We start from the raw sequence: 21,100 nt of genomic DNA, 5'->3' as shown, positions 1-21,100 counted from the left end.
TGGCCTTCGTGTTTACATTGTGCGCTGCCTAACAGCCTCCGCAAAAAAGTGTACTTGTTTCGTCCAATGATTGGAGTTGATTTTCACCTACTTATGGCGCGAAATGAAATCTTTATTTGTCTGAATTCCTCTTCTAAAGAAGTGATCTTCTTCAATATGGTTTGAATCGAGTTTATCCATGTTTAGAGAATGTTTTTATTTAATCATCGGTATCGCATGACAGGGACATACCATTATTCTCTGCCGGGGGTATGGGGGAGCAACATCTTAATAGGTTATTTCACGACCAAATACATGATCCTACATTCTTGAATTTTCCTAAAACCCCAGTATTTGTTAGCCCTTTTACATTTTCTTTAGGATTTTGATTTGTGGAAATACAGTATCTCTGTCTGCCTACTCAAGCATTTAACAATACACAGAATTCGACTGTCATTAAAGCTGCATGCTTCGTATTGGCAATCGAATATATGTCTTAACTTGATTTTGGGGTGGGAAACAATAAATACACATATTATGTTGTCAAACTCAATACTGAAGTTGATAAGCGGAACAAAAACACCGTAGACATTTTCAAAAGTAATGGTAACACTGACTTATAAAGCGGTTAGCATAGAATGGTAGTCGCGCCTGTAGGTTACGATGCAGACCTACGTGTTTCATTCACTTAGCATGCTATCGATTTGGGTACACTTGGCATGCATTCCATCGACTGTAATATAGTATGATAGTTTGTGTATCATTATCGATAGCAAATATAAATCAAAATTGTTGATATTGTAGTATCTCTCGAGAACTTTCACGCCACGATGTTTGCTCGTAAAGAGACGGTAAAGAAATCGTAAACACGTCATCTGTGAAAAACGTTATTTGGATTTATTGGAGATGTGTCTGTATTGCACCTGGTGCTCTGGGAAGACTGACGATGATCCGTTGACCCCTTTATGATTGACTGAGCCTTTGGAAACGATATTATCGCGGAAATAAAGAGTGTTATACCCGACCATCTTTTGCTATTCTACAGGTAGTGAAGCTTTCATGCTGCCGTGTCCATGAAAAGTAATAAGTGACAGCGGTTCAAAGTTAAAATAATGGTAGATATTACATGGCGCACATGAAGATCACAGGGCCCGACCTAAGTTCCTTATGGAAATAATAAAATTTCGGAGGGACCCTCTAGGTAGAGTAAAAGAATCAATCATGCATCAGCAAACGCCAACCCCAACCACGGCTAGGGTCAGAGTTAGAGTTTTCCGCGACAAATACACGACTGGACCTTTCAGTCTACCCTTCCGATGGTTTTATGGGGCAACTGAAACCCACGGGATCAGATTAATTCGCTAAATTGTTCAGTATTGTTTCAGTGTTCTGAAGTTTTGCCCCGTGGTGGACAATTTCCCTTGATTCGAAAGACATGCATGTATGGCGGGGTCTTTTCTCACTCAAGAAATGACATCAAACTGTATGCATACCCTCACTTCCTTCACATTAACAATTGTAGTCTGTACTTTAGACAAATGCGAACCATAGCTGCCACTGAACACTTGATTACTGTCATTATAGTTATTATAACTTCGTCACGTGACAGTGAGTTTACATACAATCCGTATATTGCTATTAAGTTGCACATTAATGCCAATATTTTGGGGACTCCAATACAAACTGTCAAGTGAATTTAGGCAAACATGATATATATGGTAGGTTTGTTCCTTATCCTTGGTCTCCTACAAAAAATGTCGCGAGAAATTTATCTCATGAGATCCGACCGCACGAACTTAACATGAACACACGAAAAAAGGAGTGTTTACATGTGATGATCGCAATATCTCAATCGCTAAGAAATAGTGACTTTGGATGCCACATTTACAGCTGTGCGTAGAACACTGACTGTCATGACTTCTGTTTGTTTTATTTTTCGAAGCAAAGGCTAACGCGTCCACTCCAAATCGACGCGTACGAGCTTATGGAACAAAATCTTTTCTCATTATGGCCTACTCGCATCATATGAGAAGTCATGAAACATCTTTCATTTGGTATAGTAAAAATGTTATCATAATACAGTAGTTTGAAACTAGAATTGTCATTAAAAGAACGTGAAAAGACGCCATTTGGGCTTTAAAACAGGTGGTACTCAAAGATTTCCCGGAAGATTATGAGCAAGTGCTTAAATTCGTGAATTTGCATTAATTACCATACTTGTGTTTTGTGGTTGTCTACCTTCATATCAATCAATATTCCCGCCACAAAAATAAATGATCGGCGTGCTGCCAGTGGGACAATGACAGGACACAGGTCTATTAGGAAGAATGATCTCCAGTCGATTGGCCTTTGTTGTTTGAAATGACACGTAAATATTTAACTGACGCATTTCTATAGATTGTATAGAAGGAGGGTGACTCTGATGTGACGTCACCAAACAGGTGGTTTACGTGATAGCTGCCGGTGCGTGGCAAGCTCGATTGATTGATTGATTGATTGATTGATTGATGTATCGTTGGTTTGATAGATGCACTGCTTGGAAGAGGGCGGTATGACGAATGGCTGTATTGTAATCCATGGATAGACTAACCATTACTTCGTTGAGACGTTTTTTTATTGAATGATATTGATCTGGCGTTCGTTGACATGTTTTGTAAATGTATGTACCAGTGTTATACAATTGACCGTTGAACCGTTTAATTTCATTAATTGTTTAATTACTTGATTAACCCATCAAAGGGGTAATATAGATTAATAAGTGGGCTTTGAATCAGCTGAATGGACAGTGCGAGAGGCATTGTCCATCCTCGGCAAATGTGACTACTGTACTACAATGTTACATGATGAATGAACCCGTATTGTTGTGACTGGCAGGCACGAGTTACAGACACTGACAAAATATTGACTTTCCAGTGAAAGGGACTCCACGGTCAATTACGTTTGAAATGAGTAAACGAAGTGCTGCGGGAATGGAATCCAAACAAAATTAGCAACTCAATAGAGATCGTCGTGCTTTGTCAAAAGAGTGAAGCGGATAGCATTCGATAGATGTAATTACACGGATCTTTGGTAACTTGCAGAATTCTAACAGCAAGGTGAATGGGGACCAGCGAGACTTTTCTTGGAAATCGATCCTGACTATAATTAGCTGGTTTATTGCTTTTAATGTAAAGCGACCACACTCTTAATTAACAGTACATCAACTATAATTATTTAATCATTATTTGATATGAATATTAATCATGTGATCTCGCGAAAACGATGTCAATTTTATATATATATATAAATTCTTGACATTTGGCCGAGCAGATTTAAAGTTAACATTTTCACTTTTCTGGACATTTTGCCAACCCCCCCCCCCCCCCCAGCTAAAATTATTAGGTAAAAAGCTGGAACATAGCCTTCTACCCATGAAGATCTAAAGTCGATATATGTCTTGTAATTTACGGTATTGTTCATGTTTTGAACAACACTGCAAAGAAATCATCGCCTGTGGATATAGACTTACTTGTGTTCCTTTCCGGCCTTTAATAGTTTTTTTTTCAAACGATGCTTTAGTAATTCAAGACCTCCCTTGGACCTCCCTCGATACATCCTGTATGGACTTAGTCGAACAAACGAGTATACAACGATATGAATCATTACAGTCAAATATCGAATGCGATCTAGTCTGCTTGTTTTTGCCTCAGATGCCGTTCGATTTTGTCTTCTGTTTTGGTCTTACTCACTTTTACTATTGCTTTAATTATCACACATCCAACTCGCCTTATCTCTTTTTACCTTGTCTATGTATATGTATACTTTATCTGCTTCCCAAACCCCCCCCTCTCTCTCTCTCTCTCTCTCTCTCTCTCTCTCTCTCTTTCTCTCTCTCTCTCTCTCTCTCTCTCTCTCTCTCTCTCTCTCTCTCTCTCTTTCTCTCTCTCTCTCTCTCTCTCTCTCTCTCTCCTCTCTCTCTCTCTCTCTCTCTCTCTCTCTCTCTCTCTCTCTCTCTCTCTCTCTCTCTCTCTCTCTCTCTCTCTCTCTTCAGCACACGTTCAGGGTTCCTTGATAAATTTCTCGTAAGTTCATCGGTCAAATTTGTGATCTGTGATCGCAACCCCCTTGTACGTATTTCAGAAACATGTAATAACCTATGTTATTCAAATCTGTTGTCATGGGATCCAGTGCGCGAAACATCACCAAATAAATCAGAGTAAATCAATTCTTCTCTTATAAATGCCCCATAAAACAATCACAAAATGATTAACCTTTGATTTCGGCTCCTTTACATCCCTTTCTTTACTAAATTCGACGCAGGAGAATAAATGTATGCAGTTCCGCAGCGGGTTCACTAAAAGCCGTTTCTGTGTTCTCAGAATTACCCCTAGGGGCTTGAGAATTTCGCTTCCTCCCTTCAGTCACTGGATAGCTAAGAAATGACGTCACCATGAGCAAACTAACCGGCGATTGGTCCAGCCAGTGTGGCTGTGACGAAGGCATTACCATCACGTAACTAATTTAATGTATATAGTCAATTACCAGACCACATGTATTGTAAAGCACCTCATAACTTTTACTTGATTTTTTTCTCCAGATTGTGCGGGGGCCAAATTACATATTTTGTTCAGAAATAGAACATTTTTAATGAACAATATAGAATTGCGTAATTAATGATCGGCGCACAAGCCGAACGATGGCTCCAAACACGGTCGCGAAGAACGCTTTGTTGAAATTCATAAATCAAGCAAAACGTAATAGGTAATTACAAACCCAAATATGGTGTAAGTGTATCGTGTCCATATGGTCTGAGTGAAATCACTATCAATCATCGAAAATAGTGTTTGCCTAGGGTTCTTAATTGTTACAGTAAGCCTCGCATTACCAGATTAAAAATATATCAAAGAATTCGGTGACATGAAATCGGCCCTGTCGCCTACTCTGATATGGGGAATTCAGGATGTTCGGAAATATTGCGGAGTAAAAAAAACAGGCGGTTCAACCGGTCTCCAATCTTCAAATGACGTTTTATTAAAAATTTGTTTGGAAAGCTTGTTGAAGTGGAAGGGGATAGATGTTGACGCATGCGTGGTCTGTAGGTTGTTGTAGGAATTGGCCATGATTGGCTAAAATTGAGAAATTTAAAAAAATGATAAAATAAGATAAAATAAGATTTTCAAGCATTTCTGCCAAGACTTGGAGCCACGGGGTAAGTTGCCCTATTGATCTGGCAATGGGGAACTGGAAAAACTATCAAAGTATGTTACTGGTCCTTTTGCCTTCAAGTCTTGTGCAAGGTACGCAAACAGTGTAATAAACGGTGCCCAGTATGCCGTGCGGAAAGCTTATTAAACAACAATAGGAAACCAGTTCCAATGCAATATTGAAATTATCCAAATCCGCGGTACAAGCCTCTCACGCAACGTGACATTATCTGAAGTACAGTTCCACTCATTACAAGAAAACATGCAATATGAAAACGTGACGTTGAAAAAAAAATGGGGAAAAATCTGAAAAATGTTAACCCCCTCGGCGTTGTGTAACTTCAAGAACATGGATAGTCTGGTTCATGATCACGTTCAACTTACACTGTCATAGAAACATGTGCAGACGCGCTCTTAGATTTGCGGGTTCTATTAGTCTAATAGAAAGTGTGATAAGCTTTAACATCGTAACGTGGTAGGAAATCTTACCATGAGAAATAAGCTTAAACCATAGACTCTCGAGGGTCTATGCTTAAACTTACTAGTGTAATCAATACGGCAAGTAAAGTTATTGGAACACAGCAAATTCCCTTATCAGTTTTATATCACAATTCCATGAACAGAAAAACACGTTCAATTCTTAATGATAGCACACATCCACTTTACAGATTGTTTCAGAAACTTCCATTTGGGTGCAGATATCGAGTGCCTAGAGCTAGGAGAATTTTTTACAAACATTCGTTCATTCCGTCAGCAATATCTATTTTAAACAACACAGAATGAGTTGAACTCAATTTGTACTTTTAACCACTTTTTTCAAATCACTTTCATGTGCTGTTGATCAGCAGTGTCTTTGCAATTGTGTTTCTATGTGTGCCATTTAACTTTTTGTATTTCATTTTATTGTATGTATTTTACTGCGAGTGATAGAAAGACGATTTTCCAATTTTTGGACAATAAAGTTATTCTAATTCTAATTCTAATTAATTATCTATGGTCAAGGTGAGAGCATGTGCCATGTTTGTTTCGATCACTTTAAATCTGGGTTTATTAGAAATGTGGACAATGCAAATGATCGCTTTGTAAGGTGTATACGGAACACGCACATTGCCTGGGTCAGCACTCAATTAATGTAAGAGATTGATCGTGGATCGACGTTCGGTCACAGCTCTGCGATTTCACGCAAACTTCAAACAAAATCGTACCGCTGTATACCTGTGAGTAAAGCTCGCGTCTTTGGGTGATCGTGTTTACTCACTTGCGGATACCGATTCATCTACGATCGAAATCCAATTTCGTCTCACATTTTTTCAGTCAAATCACGATGCCTTAAGGTAGAACGCGCCTCGGGGACAGATATTCGGACAAATTTCTACGATTCTTTTTTGATCTATCACTTGTTGGGGCTCATTGTATAGCTCTTGGAGAAAGAAAAACTTTCACCGTCTTAATTTTTGAAAATCCGAAATTAAATTTTCCTCATAGAGTTACCACAGGGATGGCGGCCATTTTGAATTTCAAAAATCGCAAAATGTTGGACAATTTGTTTCGCTAGTTCCAAACTTTCCACTGTGACCCCCAATTTTTATTGTTGATTTTGTCAGAGAATGGTTGAAAGTTTCATTTAGGAAATTTTCAGCAAACGTTTAAGTCTCTCACTTTCAAGGCGCATACTACCTTAAAGGATGAAGTAGTGGTAGATCGTTTTACGAAGGAAACAATGTACGTAATATGTCTTAAATGTTGCATGCCTTTAATAACACTAATAACTTCAGAATATCGTAGTACAGCAGCGTCGCTATGAAAAGGCTGACATCGAGCGTCGGATTTGTATGGATTACACTTCATCGGCGACAAAGGACTGCGATATTGCACCTTAATCCATTTATGGCCAAGAACAAACTTGATCCCAGGAGGTCAACCGGTTGAAACAAGCCTGACGTTTGAAACCTTACCTTGCTTCATGATGTAGTGAGACGATGAATGATTGATTGAGCTTCGTAGAGATTTTTTCAATGAACGCCTGTGTCGCCACAACGCATTGCCTATTGAAAGGATCCAGTATCCTATATGCCCTCTGATTTCATTTGACATACCCGAGTCCAGATTTTCTATTTTTAACAGAATTGGCCGTTGGCGTCCTGAACTGTGATTAGAAGGTAATACAAATATATGTAGCGCTTTCTCGCAGTGCAAAAAGGATGATTTAATATTGCAGTGCACTTGAGGGTTTAATAGGGAGTCGGTAATCAGAAATTTGAACTTGACGACAACTCTTAAAGTAATTGATGGGAGGCGTCAGCAGCTTGGCGGGAATCCAAAGTGGCAATTGCTGAAAGCAATTCAAGAAAATTTTGCTGAAACTGTTCAAAATTAAAGTCAATTCTACTCTTAAATGATGGAAAAGAAGACACAATCTGTTGATTCCTACTGTTATCACCACTTTCCGATAGCTTCCACTAGTTTTAATGGTGTAAATTTCATCCAAATTCCGGACACCAATGCTTTTACATGTATAGCATTTTACCTCCGTCGGTCAGACGCAACTCCTGTTTTTTAGACACGGTATACGTAAATCTTAAAAATTGAAACAGAAACCATATCATTACCGAACGAATAAATAGGAGGGATGAGTGAGTTCACTGGTGAAGTTAACATAATTTTTTGAAAATTGCAATGAAGTTGTTTCATCAATTTGAAGATGAAAAAGAGCGACATTAGAAACGATAAACCAGTTTAGTTCCTCCAGGAAAGACACAAACACAGGTTAATCCTTTTTGCGACTATGCGGAATATTTTACTAGTAATTAACTCAATCTGTGGGCGTAGATGTAAAGTCAATGCATCAAGAAGTAGCTGAAGATAATAGCAAAGAGTGTCCTTGTGAACCGCATAACGTTGCTGTGGCAACGTGTCAACTTTTCTCTTAATCCTATTCTACCTGATTGGTGTGTTATTCTGCTCTCTAAAAGCGGGTCAGCGAGACACAGACCGACAAGTCCATCACTTAGACAACTATACGCAGAGCATTGCTAACGGAATAAGAAGCAAAAAAATGCTGCACTGTGGGAAGGGTTTTAGATACAGGCAAATGATCCAGCATCCACCCTACCCTCAATCCCTCCATCCATCCCTCCATCCATCCATACATACATCCATACATCCATCCATCCATCCATCCATCCATCCATCCATCCATCCATCCATACATACATACATACATACATACATACGTACATACATACATACATACATCCATCCATACATCCATCCATCCATACATACATACATACATAACATACATACTATATACGTACATACATACATACGTACATACATACAACATACATACATACATACATACATACATACATACATACATACATACATACATACATACATACATACATACATACATACATACATACATACATACATACATACATACATACATACATACATACATACATACATACATACATACATACATACATACCTAACTACCTAACTATACCTACCTACCTACTTTCATTCGTTTGTTCGTTCTCTCTTCTATCCATACGCCCATCCAGCCAGTCATCAATTCTTGGCTCGCCAGTTTTCCAACACGGAGCAAACACTAGAACTATTATCATATATCTGCCCGGACCTTAACTCAGGGTAGCCTCAGCTATGAAAGCAATATATAGTGTCCTTGTAGCGCCCTGTAAGTGGCAAGTAACCTAAAATGACAGTTGTATAGTTCCACATAGGAGATGAGTTTTTTTGGAAATCATAGTTTTTACCTACAAATGTGAAAGATTTTATCCAAAAATAGAATCATATTGCTTGTACAAATCGACCACAATATTTACCTAATATCGGGCACTTCAACGCATTGGGGGGGAGGGGGCGCAAAATGTAACGTAGCAACATTTAATTATCCCGTGCAAAGCTGGCACTTCCGTTTCCTTGTAATCTACAAATGTTATGGGCTTCCACAGATATAAACGTAACAGTTGCCGAGACATTGTGATAAAGACAGAATTACAGCATTTTCCGAGCTCGGGGACAGAGATTAACCGCTGGGATTACGTGATTTGGCGAAGAATTCGCGTCCCATCAGACGCGAATTAGATTGAAATTGGATAGCGAATCTTCTGTTGTGAAAAACCAGGTGACAAAGATCATCGTTGATTAGGAAACAGAGAGTAGAATGGATCTATTTTACCATGACTGTGTCCAATTTGGATGGCTGATTACGCGTGAGATTAGACAGATGTTCGCGGCACCGCTGTGCCGAATCCTAAAGAAGGCAAACAAATAGGAAAGGTTACGTTTCTCATCCCCGCAATGTGTCGATCTAAACCAGTCGCGTTAGCCTTTTTCATGTTCACTCGTGGAAAAAAATAATGTAAAATGACAGTGCGATATACATGTAGTCAAGGCAGAAATATGTATAATTATGAAATTGCATGTACGCACTGTGCAGCTCTCAACAGTGCCCATATCGTCTTCCTTAATTACTGCTGAGCGTACATCATTCCTTTAAATGGTTATTTTACATCGGCAGTCGGATCTTATGAGCCCAAAAATCTACTACCCCGAAGAAACCCCCTAATAGCATTTTATACAAAACCTCGCCACCGCACCATTTTTGTAAGATATCTTGGGTGAGAAACAAAACTCTGTTTTTGTGGCCGAATTGATGGACTGGTGTAATCTACACAAGACAAGCGGAGTTATTTTAATCGACTGTTCAATTGCTCAGCAATCGAGTTCGAGTGCAGCAATCTGTGGAGAGATCGTCTTGTTATGTCTGCTTGCAAAACTTTTCATTTGTAGTGATTGGTCTGTGTTTCTGCTCTCTGCGTTGTAGTAGATGAGTTTTTTTTTTACGAAGTTTGTCTCCAACGCGCTGAAAACGCTGCTAATCTGCGTTTCATTTGTGTTCAGAATTCGCATTACCTGATTCCTGGAAGTTCAAAACTTCCAGGAACAGATAGATACATTTTCCATCATGGATAGACAGTCATTTTACTTGCTACAGTATTAGCGGCTATCCAGTTAAATTTTCATCTTCAGAGGCTATGATGGCAGCGACATCGTTCGATAACTGAATACCTATGAGTCTGCATGAATCAAATTGGGTGCCTGTCGTAAATTCTGACACATTGCACTGTAATTCCAATCCCATTTTAAAATTCCATTCCATGTTAAAATTTACCGCCGCACACAACAGTTAAAGCTGACACACAAACGAATCCTAACCTTATATTACGACTGTGAGTAGAATTAGAGTTTCCATATGCTGCCGTATGTCGTCAGTACAGCAGAGAAATGTTTTCTGCCGTTCTCTTTGGTTGCTGCGGTGACACCTTGAAACGATTTCGAAGTATGTCTGCTGTCCTCCCAAACGATGCAAATTAAGCGTAGCGCTTGTTGATCTTTTGTGATTCCTTAAAGGTATACTGTCTCCTGTTCCAATTTTGCCACAGTTAACATGCAAAAGAGAAAATCTAACCAATCACACATTTTAAGCGGGTGGCCGCTTTTTAAAAACAACGCCCTCACATGGGCATTTTGAATACCAAGGAACGCCCCTTTGACCATATATGGGCATATTTAGATTACAGGTGACTGTACACCTTTAACAGTTTAACTTGTTAACACTTCATATGCAGTTAAACCTATCGAAACCGAACACCACTGGGACTAGGAAGATTGTTCGGTTTGGAGACTGAAGTGTCCGTTTTGGCGAGGGTATGGGGGGGGATCACTCATTCATGTTCCCTGTCCGGTTTAGGAGGTTGGCAAAAACGTCATATGTTAATTAAGAATATTAACCTGCCTGAACATTACTCTTTACTTTGCATTGATTTTGAAACTACTGTGAAAGGGAATCTCCCGTTACCTTCAATTTATGAGAAAATATTCCCCCTTTAAAAACCAATTAAATTTGATACACTTCACTTCTGAGTACGCCAATGTGACTTTTTAAAGTTTAAAAAGTCGCGGTAGGTACACAAAAGAATTGTTCACGGTATAAACTGTAATGAGCGGGCGACAGTTGTCCTCAGTCCGAATGTTGGCTACAACCGTTGCCCGCTGTCCGAATTCAAGCTAAATCCTCCAACTTTGGTCAACGATGAGGGTTTGTGGCGACGACACTGTATAGTTTGAAGTTCAGTTAAAATATCAGTGACGTCCAACGACCCAATGGATCGGGGAAAAATAATATCTGTACTGTGTTCGAGATTTTGTAAACGCCATCACAAATTCACCGTTGAATGAAGAAACCCAGTAGGTAGCTGACAAAATAGTCAGCTTATTTTCAACTTAAAAACAAACAAACATGAAAACAAACTAAGCATAACGAAACATATAGATACGGAAAGAAGTACTGAAGGTCTGAACGTAACGATTATAGACGCCGCATTCTTTGCGTCTGGTGTGTATTATAACTATTATACATATACACGTCATTTTGACTTCCTTTATATTGAAAGAATTGAGAATAAAATTGTACTCATTTCACTTCTTCGGACAAAAAAGCTTTTGTACTCGAAATAACTTATTTGTCATTGAGGAGTTATTGTCTACTAAAACAATAACAACTCCTTGCCGGTGAATAATGACCGATGTGATGTTATGGCGTTTTATATCAGTAATGCCATCGCTGCTGCATGGATCGATACGTGTCGGTGACATCACTTTGTGATCGGCAAGGCTCGTAAAGACTCCAGACAAGGGGTTAGAACATTCTGGGTTGAGACCTCCGAGCAAACGGTATGGAAGAAACCGAGGTAGATATTCTCCAGTTCTTGTCCGACGAGGACGAAGATTTGACGTCGGTGGTGTCCGAGGCCGTGACGTTTAAGAGCGTCGTACACTATGAAGACGACTTTTCATATTTTTCGGTAAGCGATCACCTGCGTGCGCTGAAAAAAACACGACTTTGTTAGTCACAATGCGGACTCAATTCTTCTCATGTGAAGCCCACAGTCACGCAAGAAATACGTCAATATGTCTTCTGCATAGGCTTGTTGTAGAGCTCAATATGACTATATTCACCATGGAAAGTATAGAACACTGAGATACTACGAGGACTATCAACTCAGTCGTTGAAAATACATAAGTCCCGGTAAACCAAATATAAAACTTCTCTTCTGAAATGCCTATGAATAAATTATTACCCGAGGGGGGACTATTTGAAAAGTACAATAAAGACATAAACGCGCAGAATTGTAGCAGAGACTTTATATGATTTGGCTTTCATGAATTTAACTAGCTTTTATTTTCTAATGCTTTGAGTGAAGATTGAATTTTCTGACTGTGTTCGGCAAAAAAATGGTAGCCGATGTATAGTCAGGCAACAATTATGATAGCAACTCGAGTTTGGATTCAGTGCACATATCGATGATAACTCTGTATACGTTTAAGCGGAATTTCGTCTGAAAGATTCTTTTTGGATGAAATACAAGTTGTATATGATTTTTCTGTGTGCATGATTTCCTTTGTCGTCAACATTACGACTGCACACTATAGTATAAAAGCGGCTGGATGTGAGTGTCGCCATGAAGACTGTTTTCTCAGTATGCCGCCAGAAAATCAAGATAGCTTGCCGATGGCCAACTTAATGTCTTCGAATTCAAGGTTGGTTATCTTTGCAAGCCAGAGACCAGAGCAACAATCGATTAAATTTAGATGAATATACACTCCTCACGTACAGATGAACCCACTCCACGCATGCGCGACACTGTAGCGTGCTGCGCATAGCGGAAGGCGAGTGCTTATCAAACTAACAAATCGTACACACCTAGCAAGCTGGACTATTTGTTTAGAGCCTTCATGCAACAAAGATAAAGACATAGTTGCCAATTCTTTTTATGTTTGAGTAACACAGCTAGTTTCTACGAAAGCCAAAGCGCAGAAAATGCATAGTGCTTAATTATTTTTATCTCTAAGGTTTTACTTTGATAATGTTTTCATATTTTGCGAAAACTACGTTTGTTTTCTTTCTTCTCCCTCGATAATGTTGACATGCAAAAGAATTAGCCTTACAGACATAACGCTTTTTGTACAGTGTGCGATTTATTGTCGAAATTCATAAACCACAGTCAGGACGAAAATTCAGCAGTGAAGAACAACAACGTTAAACATTAAAGTAGTACGCACCATGAAAGGTAAACACTAAACATTTGCTCACACATTTCAACGATGAAATTTTTAACCAATTTCTTACCGGATCAGAATAAAAAACAGGGGTAACAGTGCAAAGTTTGGTTTTAGAGAAACAAATTTCCTAACATCGACCGATATTTGAAATTCAAAATGGCCGCCATCCTTGCGTTAACTCGATGGGAAAAAACAAAATTTACGATTTTCGAAAGACCGAGACCTTGAAACCTTTCCTTATTCAAAGAGCTTCAAAATGTCCTCTCTCCCCCCCTCCCACAAGTGATATACAGGAAAAGCATGGAAGAAATTTGAGAATTAGAATATATGTCCCCAAGGCGCATTTTTTAATTTTATTTGCTCATCAACAGCGCCATCAGGCAGCCACTTACAGACAAGAAAATAAAGAAAAGGATAAAATACACTAAAATTTAAACAAACAAAAAAGTACCCTAAACATCAAACAATGACAAAAACAAATTAACATGTCTTTTAAAAGTTGAATGAGATTCTTCAAAAACATCGACATCGCAAACCTTATCAATCAAATCATTAAAAAGTCGTGACGTACGTCCAATCAGGCCATTTTTTGTAACATCAACTCTACAGTAAGGGATGTGTAATAGAGGTCTATGTCTAGCAGAGTATCTAGGTACGCATAGACCATAAAAACCTGTACAATCTGTAGAGTCATAAGAAGATAAAAGGCATTTACGCACAAACATACAATCAAATAGTTTCCTACGTAAGAACAAAGGTTGAATTTTAAAAAGATTACAGAGCAAGTTATAGTCACAATTACACCAAGATGAAAAGTCACTGTGACATCCCTGTTTATGATGTAAATATCTAAGAAAACGTTTCTGAATTGACTCAGTAACGGTTTGCCTGACTGAACATTCTGAACACAGCTGTGCTGGCAAGTTGAAAACTGCAGCATTTGCACTTTCTTTTATGAATTGCTTTCTATAAACACGGCAAGAATGGATTAAGGTTGGAACTGATGAAACATCAAGAAATTCATGACCCCTGTTGTCTTAAAAATATCATTTTCCGATGTTCCTTTGTTATCTATACATCTGTAAAGTAAAACTTCATAGTTTTGGTAGAGTTTGTATAGTTTTGTCTATTTTTTTATTGGATAGGGCAACAGAATTCAAGAAAAGAGGGAAAAGAAAAAGAGAGTATATTGCCATATCAAATAACTAACTAATGAAAAAATATTACGACGCTAAATTGACTCGGAATGTCACGAAAGGTTTCCGAGGGAATTTCTGTATGAGCAATTAACTTCGCCTTCCGGCGTAAACCATGTATTGCCAGGTAATACATGGAGATGAAATATTGGCCCCGCCGCCAGGTACATGTCGTCAAGGGTACTTCGCACCCCAAATAAAGCTAACAAGATGTGAGATGTTTTTAAATGATACAATAACGTCCGTAATTTGGAGGAAAAGAGAAAAGAGAATGAACGTTAACGCTGTGTTTTCGAAACCAAACTGTGGAAAATTATCAGGATGGATCTCGATTCAGGGATATGGGGTGACGGTTAACCATAAACCACAAAAATGTCTTCAGTTTGATAAATTACTTCTGTGATGTCAGAAGTTCCTCTTTCAACGATTACGTCACGGGCAGTCGCTGTTTCTTTCACAAATTTGCCTACCCTGTCCTCGTGTCGGCCCTGGAGAGATTAATGACAGTTACTGTAAGTTGAAATGCGTCTAGGATACGAAGCGAGCTCGAGGATTGTTGTCGCGAGTACCTTCAGGGTGTATGTTACTATGTAAAGCGTGTGCTAGGCTCTTGTGACATGTAACTGAGATGGTATATGACTGATCATGAAGTGTACCTGATTGCTGCTAGCTGTGAGTTATGGTTGTTTTTGAAGAGACGGGTAGCGTGTAATGAAGAAAGGTCGTTACCGTACCTACACCATTCACATAGCAGGTCACTGTTGCTTGCATCGACGCATGGTAATTGCGGCTAGCTTGGGCTAGGGTGACTTCCATGGAATGCCAATGAAATACTGACTGCCTACTGGGCATTTTCTGTAACTAGGTCGTGTTGGCCAGCTGTGATGAGTAAAATACATGGCAGATTCGTGCTCCGCCGATTTATTTTCATGCCCCCGGCATTAAGAGTTTCTGCCAATATGCAGAATTTTTGTGCTGTGACAAGTATGTCACAAGTAATTACAACAAATCACTATGTCCAACAACTAGCCGTTGAAATTAGCGAATGTCGAAGTCTAACATGAGTTGCATAAGCAAAACAAATTGCCATAAAGCATAATTTAAATAATCGATTATTGTCATTTTCATATATTTCGTATCAACCAACAACCATACTTGTGCATATCTCACATCCTATCATGTTTTCATCTCACACAGCATGTTATGTCACATTGAACTCATGAGGGCGCCTGTTCTACTAGATGCAAATCCATCAGCTCGATGCAAAGCTCGATGCCTCCTTAAACGTCCAAGTAGTGTATTTAAATACCAGGAGGTGTGTTGACTAGCGGTAGGGTCACATGATTGAACCTAAATTATAGCGGTCTGATGAATTTCTTGTTTATGATTGGAAGCTTTACAGTCTGGCAGCCGAACTGTATCTTAGAGATAATGCTACACCACGGTTTATTTTCCGTCGTAACATACAATGAAATCCTGTTCAATGTCAGTTTGTTGTCCTTCCCTCGGTAACTTGTTTGACCCCCGTACAGCAGAGACACCGTTCTCTCTCCCGTACCTGGTTTATATACTGATATACAGCACCCAGTAACATGGCAAGCTAAAATACATATTCGGAAACCGTAATCTTGCGCATTATAGTAAAAACTTGAAGTGACTTCATCGCTAGCGTTGGACGATATTTAAAACATGGTATCAAAAATACACACCACAGCTATACCCTCTTCACAATCACATTTCGAATATAACTCTTGTAAAGAAACTTTCTTCAGCTTTCATTACTTTAATTTGGAATTAACTTTCTGGGTCATTAGCAGTTTCGATGAAATTAAAATGATAAAATTATAATTTCAAGGGTTAACAGCTCTAACATTTGGTAATACAATATCTTTGTTATTGTTTTTCCTAGAAAAGAAGTACATTTTTTTCTATCCCGAAAGTGTGTTTGAATACAAAGTACCGGTAATGACCTTGCGACCTCAACGCGTTGTATACAATACGCAGTGTTATTGTTGACAAGTGAATTCTTGTCCGGACTAAAATCCACTTGTCAACAATAGCACTGGATATTGCACACACCATACAGGCTGCATTGACTAGTGGAAGACCAGGCATTTGGACATAGTCTTTGATGTGGGAATGGAAGTTCTATTTTTCAAGCCGAACGAAAATACTTGAAAATACTCAAAAAGCTACTGTAAGAGCGAATTCACGGTTGAGCCATGAAATGGACAGATTCTATCAGGGTTTGGTGATTAGGGCCATATAAAAATATGTGTGTTTCCGATAATCCGACCACCCAGAAAAACCCGCCAACCCTTGACACATTTTCATATTTTCAAAAACTTTCGAGTAAAATCTCTAAATTCTAAGGTATTTTATGTTGCTCAGTCAACAAAAATAAAAATCCTCCAAAACTTATAATATTCGGAGACATGTTAGCGGAAACACACATTTTTGTTACTGGGCCTTAGTTGGTGGTGGTTGATAGATATGGAAAGGTGGAATAGTTAGTGGATATATGGAATTGGTCGGTGTTAACGTTGGAGATACACTGGACAAATGGGTAGACATAATCTTGCGTCTGTCAAAGGATGGAACAGCAATACAGTTATCAAGAACGGTCGAACGGTTATTCTGTCGAAGAGACTGAGAGGTAGAAAGAGATAGAAAGACGGACACACCGACAGACCATCGCGGAACAAATAGACAGACTGGCTATAGTGACAATACAGAACACAAAGACGTTTCAAAAACGAGGAAATATGATATTTAAAACAGCCACAAATCATATGTATTGCTTCTTTACGTTATAATGTGTGACCCCTGAGCCAAGGTCTTATAAATATGTAAATTTTTACCGTATTGGGTATGTATTTTCAACAGAGAAAAAATTACAGGCGCTAAGGGGCTATTCCTTTGCGTGCATTTCGGATATATCACAGAAATCGATTCAAGGTGATTATTTGCTTTTTCCGCGGTGCTTGAGCTAAGCGATCTCCCCTCTGTTTGATTGGCTATCGTTCAATAAAATGATCAATCAACGAATCAATCAGTCAGTTGTAGATTTCTATTACTTACTGCTACCAGCGTGGTTTCTGAGATTACGCATACGCGTGTAAGTCGATTTCATGATAGGCGCGTTCCGTCATATCATGCTGTGAAGGTTGATTGCTCTATCTATTGTACAGTTTCAATGTCGAGCGAGTTACCTCCATCAGTGACAACGCTGCAAAATTCACCAATATATTAACACCGCGTTTCTCAGCTTTGTTGCCGGTCGGTCCAATCAACGCCCTCCGATTTTAATTGTAATTCTCCCCCGGGGGAGGGTATAGCGGTAATTACGCTGAATAACGCAGCGTGGATGTGATTGATGAACGATCTCCCCTGCCTAGGGGCAATCAATACACCCATTTTCAGACGCGCCGTGATGTATAGAATCCTCGGTGGGTAGAGTAAATGCCAGTCGCTCTGCTATGCTGTGTGGCAAATCGATTTCACCAACTCTCGCCGATAGCGCTCCGGTGAAATTTTACAGTCTTGGATACCGCGTCCTTTGTCCTCTGCGCGTTCAAACTCCATCGATGCTTCACGCTGCGATAGCCGCGCGCGATGAACCGATTAAATGAGCAAAATTGAACGGTCGAAAGTTGAGCCAGAGAAATCAAATAGGATTTCGATCGAATGTGTATTCATGACGGAATTAATAAATGTAAGACTGCGTTCTTTCCGCCATAAGTTTGATTTATGTGTGGACAAGAGTAATGCGTAGTTTTTCATATTTAGTTTATATAAGCATATATGCATATATATATATATATATATATATATATATATATATATATATATATATATATATATTTGTGTGTGTGTGTATGTATGTATGTATGTATGTATGTATGTATGTATGTATGTATGTATGTATGTATGTATGTGTATGTATGTATGTATGTATGTATGTATGTATGTATGTATGTATGTATGTATGTATGTATATGTAGATATGTATATACGTCTAACTACAAATTATCTACTCGAACATCATATGTACGTATGTACGTAGTACGTTGATTTGACCGAAATTCCTTCAGATGGCAAATTTATTTACTTCTAGGATCGGACAGAATTGTGTTAAATTTTGTCTTTCTTTGATATAGTCATAAAATGAACAGAGTTTCTGCTAGATACGTCTTCTCTGTAAACGTTTTACCTTTGAACGCAAATAAATGAAACTGAAATCTTTACACCAAGACCAATAAATAAGACATATATTGCAGCCTTTCTATATTATAACCGGTGCATCATTACGTCACTTAATATCAAGGTGGAATGTTGGCGGGAAAATCCCATGCATTATATATTATAAGCTTGGTTATTTATTGTATGTCAAATTGCCGTCGATTCATTATGATGGGTTTCCAGAAAATAAATTGTTATTCTTGACAAAGAAATGGTCCATTAAGTAATTTGTCGTAAAACATTAAAAACAGACGGACGAAATGCGAGAGTTTATTCTGCAATATAACACCTCACCTAAAATATCACCATACACTAAATAGCCCAATAGCGTCATAACTTTATGCTAAACCTGACACTATTTTGAAGTCCAATAATATCTCAGGCTGCGAATGTAATATGCTTAGCAATGGCTGTTTACAAGCGGCATATCATTGTATTTTAGATTTTCGGTATTAATTTTTATTTTTCTCTGTCAAACTGTACTCTGACATGGTTCTGTAGGTGCAGTGTTTTGATTTTTAACGATGCTCTAAACTTTCAGAGAAGTGTATGTGATTTCATTATTCTTATAACAAGACCTGATGTTCCTTGTAAAATAGAATGCTCTTGCTTGATTGTGGCACAATCATATTAAAGGTCGTGCAGGTGCAGAGATATATCCCGTCTGCGTCTGTTTGGACATGGCTTTTGCGATTGCTTTCCTCGTATAGGGGGGGATGAGGTCCAACAAGCAAGGGCACGGAATGAAAAAGGAAACGAACCAATCGCAGTATCTGATTTTAATCAGATTATTGCAGCGAGGGTATGATACGTCATGAGCAAAGAGACAGTACAAACTACATATTATGTAAATTAGGTGAAATGAGAAGTGAATCCAGTTCATACCGATCGATGTTTCTGGTACAAAAATAATTTATCGACTGTGACAGAATGCACTTTTGCGCTATGCGGCTCGAAAGTGAAAGACTTAAACTTTGCTAAAACTATCCTCAATGAAATTTTCAATCATTCTCCTACCGAAATCAAGATCAAAACTCCGGGGTTACAGTGAAAAGTTTGATATCAGAGAAACAAATTACCTAACATGTACCGTTTTAGGCCTATTTGATATTCAAAATGGTTGCCTTCCCTGTGTTAAGTCTATGGGGAAAATACAAATTTTGATTTTCGAAAAACTAAGGCTATGAAACTTTCCTTTCTCAAAGAGCTTTCAAATGAGCACCCACAAGTGGTAGATAAATTTGAGAGTCCTCGTGGAGCATTTTACCTTAAAATGGTTCATAATATAAAACCGACGTTTTACTTGGTATTCCATCGAAAAATAAGTCTCCAAAAACGCCGCGTGCTAGTCCCAGGGAAATTCACCTTCTATTTGTGCATTGTTGTTGAAAGTTCTCCGTATTTAATAGTCAAAACTTACGGTAATTTAAAATACGGAAGTTTTGAGTATCATACGAAAACTAGGAACTAGAGGTTGTAGACAAATTTAAGCCTGGCATCAGTCAATCTTGACATCGGTTGACCAAAGCTGTATGGCGTGATTAACTCTTACTGTAGGTCTGAGATAATTAGGATTTCTGCATGTTGTCTTTGTGTGAATGGTGATGATAATAATGGATGGAGTAGGTTGTTATGATGATGATGATGATGATAACGACGACGACATAAGATAGGATGAAATTTCTATGACTATGATAAAATGATGAGAGTGTCGGGAGGTCGCTGTAGTGACAAATGATATATTTGAATCACTAACAAGAAGTAGTTCGTCTTTCAAGCTAGTTTCGATATGTTGCCTCCGGGAGAACCGTTTGATACCGTGACATTGGTACATGTTCTGTAATGTTGTTGCTCACACTTTTTGTGCGTGTGTGCACGTGTGGCATTACTTTCCATCCACAAGTTGTTCTAATGTTTACAAAAAACCCTTGTTGCAAGACTTCTAAAAATGCCCAGTGATGCAGCAAAGCGTCTTATCGTCTTAACCTCGGTTTTCCGTGTCACCGACACCTCGGCATCATTCCGGAAAATTGAAGTATCGAACAATGTACGGATGAGGTAGACGCCGCCACACACTTTTCCAGTATTGATGCTTGTAAGCTTACCAGACGACCGAACAGAAATCTGAAAATACACTTCTGCTTCGGCGCCAACACAGGAAACTCAAATATTTCAGCTTCTGAACTAAATTGACATGCGATTCTTTAATAATCGTCCATTAAATACATGTGTACAAATGCCCATGCGCACAGCGTTATCATATGTAAATTTACAAATCCACGCGTGACTGTGACCTACTCAATTTTTCTTTTGTTTTCTACGCATGGAAAAATCCGACCCGGT

The 21,100-nt window shown here is 38.7% G+C and overlaps 1 protein-coding gene across 3 annotated transcripts in view; it reads left to right on the top strand.

Annotated features, from left to right (window-relative positions):
* LOC139133216 (serine/threonine-protein phosphatase 6 regulatory ankyrin repeat subunit B-like) overlaps positions 1–21,100 on the top strand; it is a 160,550-nt gene that overhangs the window by 55,717 nt on the left and 83,733 nt on the right. Inside the window, exon 1 of one of the 3 annotated variants that reach the window (XM_070699689.1) lies at positions 11,913–12,061. The exons of the other annotated variants lie outside the window; for them this stretch is intronic. Within the exon in view, the coding sequence (XP_070555790.1) occupies positions 11,933–12,061 (129 nt within the window). The 5' untranslated portion in view covers positions 11,913–11,932. Of the gene's footprint in view, positions 1–11,912; positions 12,062–21,100 lie in introns of those variants that run through there. 3 annotated transcript variants of the gene reach the window in all.

This window comes from Ptychodera flava, chromosome 5, assembly GCF_041260155.1.
Source record: "Ptychodera flava strain L36383 chromosome 5, AS_Pfla_20210202, whole genome shotgun sequence".
NCBI classification, from domain to species: domain Eukaryota; kingdom Metazoa; phylum Hemichordata; class Enteropneusta; family Ptychoderidae; genus Ptychodera; species Ptychodera flava.
Note: the sequence above shows the minus strand (reverse complement) of the source record. Positions and strands in the feature narration are given on the sequence as shown.